This window comes from Morone saxatilis, unplaced genomic scaffold, assembly GCF_004916995.1.
Source record: "Morone saxatilis isolate NCDOM2014 unplaced genomic scaffold, NCSU_SB_2.0 Contig12, whole genome shotgun sequence".
NCBI lineage: Eukaryota > Metazoa > Chordata > Actinopteri > Moronidae > Morone > Morone saxatilis.
In genome coordinates this window covers 5589889-5598413 of record NW_023339674.1, presented here as the reverse complement: position 1 = coordinate 5598413, position 8525 = coordinate 5589889, and the positions used below count along the sequence as shown (strand labels likewise).

General features: G+C 39.3%; 1 protein-coding gene across 1 annotated transcript in view; it reads right to left on the bottom strand.

Annotated features, from left to right (window-relative positions):
- Window positions 1–416: 416 nt before the first annotated feature.
- LOC118322009 (ephrin type-B receptor 1-B-like) overlaps window positions 417–8525 on the bottom strand; it is a 50598-nt gene continuing 42489 nt past the window's right edge. The window contains exons 17-19 of the mRNA XM_035653588.1: window positions 2397–2593; window positions 2106–2264; window positions 417–806 (exon numbers count right to left, since the gene is read on the bottom strand). Coding sequence (XP_035509481.1) covers window positions 695–806; window positions 2106–2264; window positions 2397–2593 — 468 coding nt within the window. The 3' untranslated portion in view covers window positions 417–694. The remainder of the gene's footprint in view (window positions 807–2105; window positions 2265–2396; window positions 2594–8525) is intronic.

Below are 8525 nucleotides of genomic sequence, written 5' to 3'. Positions count from 1 at the left end.
ATATGAAGATATAATTCACAAAGTCCCATTTAACTGTTGGCTCTTGTCTGGATGCAAATGATACTGATGTTGTCTCAACAAAACTGGAGATAACAAAGCCTGCATTAGGTCTTGTCTCCGGAAACACTGTTTTAAAGACTTTTTTGTCAAGCTTTTGGCCCAGTTTGTGTCCCTTCATATAAATATCAGTTTCCTCTTCACAGTAGCAAGTTTGTGTGATTTATCCTAACATAAAAACCAAGCCATGTCGTCCTTGAATCAAACAGTCAAGCTGCCCTGTAGATTTCAGTGATGGAAGTCAAAGTTATCTTGCAGGCATATTTTGGATCTGAAAGAATGGGTGTTTGTGATTGTACCCCTTATAGTCAGACAAAAAAAAAGTCCAGACACTAGTTTTTTTTGTAGTCAGTCACAAATCATGCCTTCCTTGTTTTTCTCTTGCACTATCTCTGCATTCAACTCTCTCCTGGATGCATTCAGTTTCAATCAATTTGGGAAGCTAAATGGTATGAGTGAAGTCTGTCCAATGACTGAAGGAGGGACCGGGTGACTGCTGATTGACTGGTGATTGTTGAAAACATGTGGTTTATATCTCCAAGATCAGCAGACTGAAGTGTATGAGTGAAGATGACAGCCTGCTCGTTCAGACTGTACACGTGTCAAATATTTCATACTGTATCGCTCCCCTGTGTGGTTACACGGATTCAGTAGGAGACTGGTCATCGATGTTGTGCCTCATTGACTGAACACTGGTCAGGATTTTCTTCTGGTGTCCGGCTAGAGACACTCCAATCCTCTGAAGATCTCTGGAAAAACACAGAAAGAAAGAGGTACAGATATTAACACGGCTACTATTAGGTGCTACATGTAGGTATTTAACAACAATAAATCATTACTGCATTAATCATGAGGGGTGCTTGAATTGGAATTGAAAAATGTGCCAGTGCTCTAAATTAGCACTGCATGAACAAGCAGCGTATATGGATAAAGACTGTTTTTGACTAGTTTGATTAAATAATGACAAAGTTGTAGGCTATGTTTAACTAATCATTTCCAGAGAAAAAAAATCTCTCAGCTTTTTAACTTTAAATTTGCATTCTTTTTTGTGGGTATAAAACTAACACAACAATCTTCTTGATTAAATGTACTGTTAGAAATTGTACTTTATGCAGGCATGTAAAAAAAAAGTGAGGTGAAATATAATAATATAATATGTATAATTGTTTTTTATTGATTATATATTTTGTCTGAGGCAAATGCTTTTAACCCCCAATGGAAAGAAAACATGCCTATATATTCCATATAAGGTCACATACCTCACTTTATACTTGGCTATATGGGAAGATTCCTCTTAATAGGATCTGAGATGGGCCTGAATTTTAATATATTAACACACACGTTTCAAATAAAGTTCACTAGCTCGTATCTGCTGTCTCTACACTGGTACTATGTTAAAGCATACTTAATTAATCCCTGTGGGAAAATCCATCTTCTTATGTCCGACCCACAGTGCAGCGTACAGGGACCAACAACAAAATGCATACCTACAGGACATTATACTAAGTAAATGAAGCTGAAACTTCCAGACCTTTTCTTACGATGGCAGATGGCGAAGAGGGAGAAATGTTGATTAAAAGTCTCAGTAAAAGAGGGAAAAAAACACATGCAGAAACACCAGGTATGCCAGGTCTGGGAAGAAGCTACATGAAAGCCAGAGTTTGTGGGACATACAGGTTTGGTTTAAAGAAACAACTGCATCAGTACCACTTGTAGGTAAGAGGCTTGTTATTATTTTGACAGCGGTTCAAATTGTTTACAGCAATTACAGTTTATCACTATATATTTATACCAGAGATATACTGACGTTCTGTAATGATACTCAAAGCATTTTACAGCATGATAAAAAGAGGAAGAAAGGATGGAAGTTAGTAATCCCGGGAGCTTGTTCAGAGAGACAGACAGGCGTGCACATGGACCAGCAGTCAGCCAACCAGTCTGCCAGTTGTCCATCTAATAAGACACAGACTTGGCAGGTGAGCTGTGTGAGACGTAAGCAGGGATAGACAGACAAAAAAAGAAAGAGGCAGCTAAACGGGTAGACTTACTCGGCTGTGATTTGTGTGATGAGCGGCAAAGAAGTGAACCCCGAGCCCAGGAAGGAGTCTCGATACTGGGTCATCTTCAGTGCAGCCAGCCAGTCTTCCACAGAGCTCACCCTGCTGAGGTCTGGAGCTCCACGGTCTAACAAGGGATGATGGGAAGGACTGCAGACAGTGGGTACAATAGGAGAGACAGGAAGGTGTAAGGAAACTAAAGTACTTGTTTCACTGATACAGAGGAATGACATAGCAAGAGTGTGTTTGTATATGTAAATGAGTTTGTCTCTCTCTCCTCACCCAGGGGCGATGTTGTTGGTGCCGGCTTTCAGAGATGCGGGGTTGCGTATCATCTTGTCCAACATGCTGACAATATCAGGGAACTTTGGCCGTGCGTTCCTGTCTTTCTGCCAGCAGTCCAGCATCAGCTGGTGCAGCACTACTGGACAGTCCATTGGAGCTGGCAGCCTGAAGTCTTGCTCGATGGCATTTATCACCTGGGACACGTAAAGAGGGAAGGAGAGAGACACATGGTTAGTGAAAAATCACTGATCTATTGTATACTTCAGCAGTAAGTGATTAAAGTTGCTATAATCAATATGCTCACATTGACAATGGATCAAACAAGTGTAATGTGAAAGATTTCTCTCATAGTAACAAACTCACAAAGAATTGTAACAGACTGTTAACATAAGAAAGACAATCATGAGCTCTACAGGAGATTTCAGCTTATTGATTCAGTTTCACAGACTTGGTTGAGTCTCTCCACGCTCATCAGTGTTGTTTCCAGACGTAGCAGGCAGCTGTTTTCAGCAAAAATGCTTTGATAAACAGATTGTATGCTACCTGCTCAGAAACCAAACAGCAAACAGACAAAGTTAGTGACTAGCTGCTGAACATAGTGTAGCATTTAGTAACTAAAGAGCCAGATATTTCCCTTAGGAGTTGGTGGAGAAAAAAAAAGAACTAAAAAAAGAGTAATAATTGGACGGTTACACAACTCTAAATAAATGCTAACGTCGCTTCATATATGCATGATTTGTAAATAGGCAACTGTTTGCTAATGTATTTATTATATTAATATTATGGGATGATATTATGCCAATGTTGTGCGTGTTCTTCCCAAGTGGCCAGAAAAATTACTTCTTTATATCATAATATTTAAGATACAGTGAAATGGCAGTTAAAGCACCTTATAGCTTCCATAATGTTCTGAGTGTAATGGAATATGTGGGCAGGGTATAATTTTGAGATTTGATCAAATCATTCAAGGATTTGATAGCTAGAAAGTGGTCTTGACTTAATGAGCACAGAGTCTCTGGGGAACTGCCGCAGTTTGAAACTGGGTTCAATTGTACAGGAGTGTTTGCCTCCACCCACACCTCCATCACCCACATTGTTGGCTGAGGATGGAGAGAAAGAGGGAGAAATGAATAAATTCCAGCCACTTAGACTGCATCCACGGCAGGTTTGGAAATGTAAACACAATTTCTGCATACTGATATCCAAACACTCGTGTGACCTATGATATTGTTCCACTAACTGCTACGACACACAAGTTAATGAGGTCAAGTGTAGTTTCATATACTTAGCTGGTGGCCGTAAACTCACATATAATTGGATAAATAATGTATATGGCCATCACTGCAGGATAAGTTATGAAAAATATTTACAGGAAGGGAAAATATATTAATTTATATATAAAAATTCTGTTTTTTAAACATATATATGACATTCTCACAGACAGTTGTATGTTGTTGTTTTTTTTTTTACAGACTTTTCAAGTAGGGGAAATGGGGGATACAAGTGACAGAGGGAAGAACATATTCTGAAAGAAATTTATTTTTCTGATATTACATCAGTAAATTGCACTCAGCATGGTGCTGGTCTATGATGCTAAGGATATCAAAGGGAAGAAAGAGGCAAAAACATCCAAAGTTGAGTCCGCCTCTCTCGCTGCTGTTTAGGGGACACTTTATATTTTGCTGTCAAGTTGTGATTTGTGACTTCCTGTTGGCAGAGAACAGTTCGCTGGGGGAGGGGGTATTCTCTGTCACAGCTCCTCTGTGATTTTGGCTGATGAGACAGGTGTATTTTTATGGAAGAATTTTGCCTCGTTCAGCTATTTAAAACCACAGAAAAAAAAAATATGAAAACTTGGGATTAGTTAGGAGGATTCAATTTCCATTCGAGAACTTCATCCTGACAGTGTGCAGTCACTCAGTATGTACAGATATTCATCACTACGAAGCAATGACGCCTGCCGCAGTCTCTGATGTCAAGGCAGGTAGTTTTACAAGAGGAGCTTCTGATTTCATTATGCCAGTGCAGGTATTGAGAACGATAAGGACCTTTCAAGGTTTTTCCTGTGAAAACTTTTAGGCAGGAATTTTGTATTGCAGAGAGGTTGTGCTAAATTTGCCAGCATACCTTTGGGTGCAGAATGCAATTATCCTGAAAAATCACAAAATACAGAACTCCTTTTGCCTTGTCACCCTACAGAAATGATCAAAGAAAGAAAATATCAAGTGCAGTTATCACAAATTATTCTGCCCCTTGTGTCAGAGACGTGAGAATAACATTTTAAATGCCTCACTAACTCTAATTATGATGGTTGTGATGTTTAAAATTCACATTGTTGTGTAATGTAATGGCTCAAACAAGTGGGTGAGGACATGTTCTGTATTTGTAAAGCCTTCAGATTATATCTATCTTTCAGCTTTTTTCACACATCACATAGTTACTAACATCTTTCTTCTCACCCTCCACACTTTATTCTTTGGAGGCCCAGTGAGTGTTTTGTGGCTTTACAAAACTGCAGAAATATTCACACATAACTGTAAAATTTCTGTTATAGATGGCACATAAGCTTTTTGTGCAGGTTTCAAGGAATCAGTTCAAAATCAAATTACCAACTTTAATTATGTAAAGAAAAACTGTTTAATCAGAGTCTGCAACCTTTGTAATGACAACTGTCAGCATCAGTATCATTTGAATTTGGTCATTATTATATAGTGTTTTTTGTTTGTGCTTAAGGTCATTACATTTTCTGTATTATCTTCACTAGGTGTAAGGAGAGGATCATGTGTGTCTTCATGTGTGTGTGTCTATGTGTGCACAGCTAATTTAGCATACTACTGGATCCATCAGCCCCATATTTTTCTACACATTTATGACCAAAGACCTCCCGTGGTTGCAGTGATTCGTAATGTTTCAAAAAACCTTGAAAAACCTACTACTTTATTGACTGCTCTATTTAATACCTGACTTTATAAAGTAGTAATATTCTGGATATTAAACCTGTGCCATTTAAATATTTAAATAAAACCCTTTGAACCTGTAATCGTTTGTCCTGTCTCTAATAGACGTTTGATGCTCAATCTTTCTTTTTTCAGTACATGTTCAACAGATACCTTGCAGTTACAAGTCTCACATTTATCTGACACTGTCCTTTTTATATAGGGTGTATAAAGTGACTGTAGAGGAGCCGGAAGGGACAGTTCTTTGTTCGGGATGGGAGAGGCAGGTCGGTTTATACAGTTTGGCAACCAGGGCGCTCAGTACCTTACCTTATACCTTTACACTATTCCATAGCTCTTACAGAAAACTGACTATACTACACAAGCACTTCTCTGCATAAGAAACATACATTATACTACACAATACAAAAAAAACTTCACTGGTTGCATCTGGCAGTTGCTTCACCATCTGTTTTCTGGTGGACATCTGCGCTCTACTGCACTACTCCAGTTGTACCTTTTTTGTCTGCCGGTCACTAACTGTCTCTGGCATTCCATACCCTGCCATCCCCCCTTTGTCTCCAGTGTATTTCCACCATTCCCCATTGCCTGACGTCCACATCCATCTGCACACCTGCTCCTCATTCCCTCATTATCTTCCCCAGTTTACCCGCCCCGTTAGTTGCATCGCGCGAAAGTGTTCCAGTTCCTGTCTGACTTATTTTATAATCTCTGCCTGTTTCTGGACTTTTGCCTGCCAGCTTTTGCCCCATCGGACTTGTCTGCCTCTCTTTGCTTTGATCAATGACCTACAGCAATAAACTCTCTCTTAACTCCACCTGTTCTGTGATTCAAGCTTTTGAGTCCAAACCTTGCCTATTTGAGCCGGGTGTGCACTGTGTCTTGAGTTTTGATGTTGCTGCAATGTATTTGTTCACATTTTAATGCCCAATTGTTCCTTTACCAAAGTTCCTTGAAATAATACATCAACATGTCTTTCTCAGAGCTTCCCGCAGATTTAAAGTTACAAGCCCGTGTCAGTGTATTTGTAAGCCTACATAACAGTAAGCTGAGGGAATGCGGAGCTTCTACTACTGTAAATTCAGCACCAGGGATTTGTCTGCGTGCTGGGTGAACTCTACTTGACCCCGACACACTTCTCAGGCTTTGTGCCGCATAAATTCTCTCTAAGCATGGCTGTCAATCAAAATAGCAGCAAGTGTAGTAAAACATCACAGGTCTCTTTCATGATTAATTCATGTCGAACACAGCACCTGTGGTGGCTCCGCTGACAATTTCACCGTTCGGTGTTCTTTGAAATCTTGTGTGTGCGCCTTTATGCGCGCCGGCATGCATGTGTGCAGTTTAGCTGTGTGCGTGTAGTATGTGTGAGTTTAGGGTGTGAGGTTCATGCATAGTTAATGCCCCAGCAGACCCTCGTTAGCTATAGTGGTAACACACACTTTCACCATCATTATACACTGTCTGTGCCATTATAAAACTGTCTCTGTCATTATACTGACTCTCTGTCATTACTGCTGCATAGACTGCTTCTATTGCTCAGGATCAACCATCGGGGAATGAGGGGTGAGGCTGCAAGGGAGGAGGTGAGGAGAGACAGCAGGGGGGAGGTTAGAGGCAGAAGGAAAGTGTGAAATAAGGGGCAAGAGACGGTTAAGGTGATGTAGATGCTAGACAGGGAAATGGTTCTTTGCAGACAGAAATTGTCAAATGATTTAGTTTTATTAGCTGAAAATGTTTGTCTGTCTTAATGTTAGAAGAAGATCTTGCTGTTGATCAGTGGGACAGATAACCAGATCCAGAACTTCACATATAGTCCATGTTAATGAGGTCTAAAGCAGGTTAAACATTGCACTAGTGTAGCTGGTCTCAAAAATGTTACTTGGAAAAATAAGACAAAACAGCTTATTAAGAATATTTTCCATTTGATAAGCCTGTCAGAAATGTTTTGGAAGATTTTCTGAAGCAACAAAAATGTATTTTAAAGGTTAAAATCATCACAACCTGGAGGCTGGTAAAATTCCCAGGCTCCTGTGTGTCAAAGCCATTAGATATATAGTTTCAGAAAGCAAGAATTGGGATTTAGAGCCTCAGAGCTTTGATGTGGGTTTTAGTGCCAAAACTCGCTATAATCTCTGTATCACATTTCTTCTCGGAATAGAAACCTAAAAATAAAAATGTCAGCAATCCGATCTTCTGGAACCTCCTTTTCCATGTACTGTACGTGATCCCTTTAGGTTTAAACAGTAAAATTGAATACTCAGCCTGAAGAAAGGATGAGACAGTAGTTTTTATAATATATTTGAACAGCAGAGGACTGTGCACACACCAGGAAATTAAATGTTCATCTGCAATTTTCTGTAGTGGTAATAATTGTTCTTAAGTTGTACTGAAGTAGCAGATCACCTGACATATATGGTTAAGCTACGTTTGAGTAAAAAATATGTTAGAAATGAACAGAACAATACTTTCCACTCATATCTTAGGATGTTATTATAAGAGAACATACTATAATTACCACAATTTTAATTATCTATTAACTCCCCCTGCTTTTTCATTCGTTTCTCTCTCTGAGACTCACTCTGTATTGAGTGTTTTGTTGGGGTGCTTGCTCTCCCATGCCTCTAGGCGCATGGAGAGCTGTTGGAGGTGGAAGCGCTGGCTGGTTTCTTTCTGTGCCCATGTTAACCAATTGGGATTCTCAGACGCTGCACGCTGTAGCGCAGAGCTCCGTGGCCAGGTCGCAATCTTCAGCGATTCTGTTGTCTGTTCTATTTTTGCGAGCCGCAAGCAAATCTGGCAATAAAAAACTCACTGAAAATCTATTATAAACAATATAAATGAAATATTAAAGGATGTGATTCTAAGAAATAATAAAATATACATCCTATGCTTGCCAACCTTTCTGATTTTTCCATCCCTCTCCCCATTGTTCAGTTTCGATTCCCCCGTTTCTTTTTTAACCCCACATGATGGAATATTAAAATCTGCCCATCCACTATACTTATCAGCAATAGTATCTTAATAGCTGTATATATCTTAGTGTATTCACTTCACTCCGTTCATTCTGTTTATGCTGTTCATAACTGTAATATATCCTGCTAGTATATTCATATATAATATCTAATAATGTATTTTTTTATATATCCTGTACAATATGGACATTACT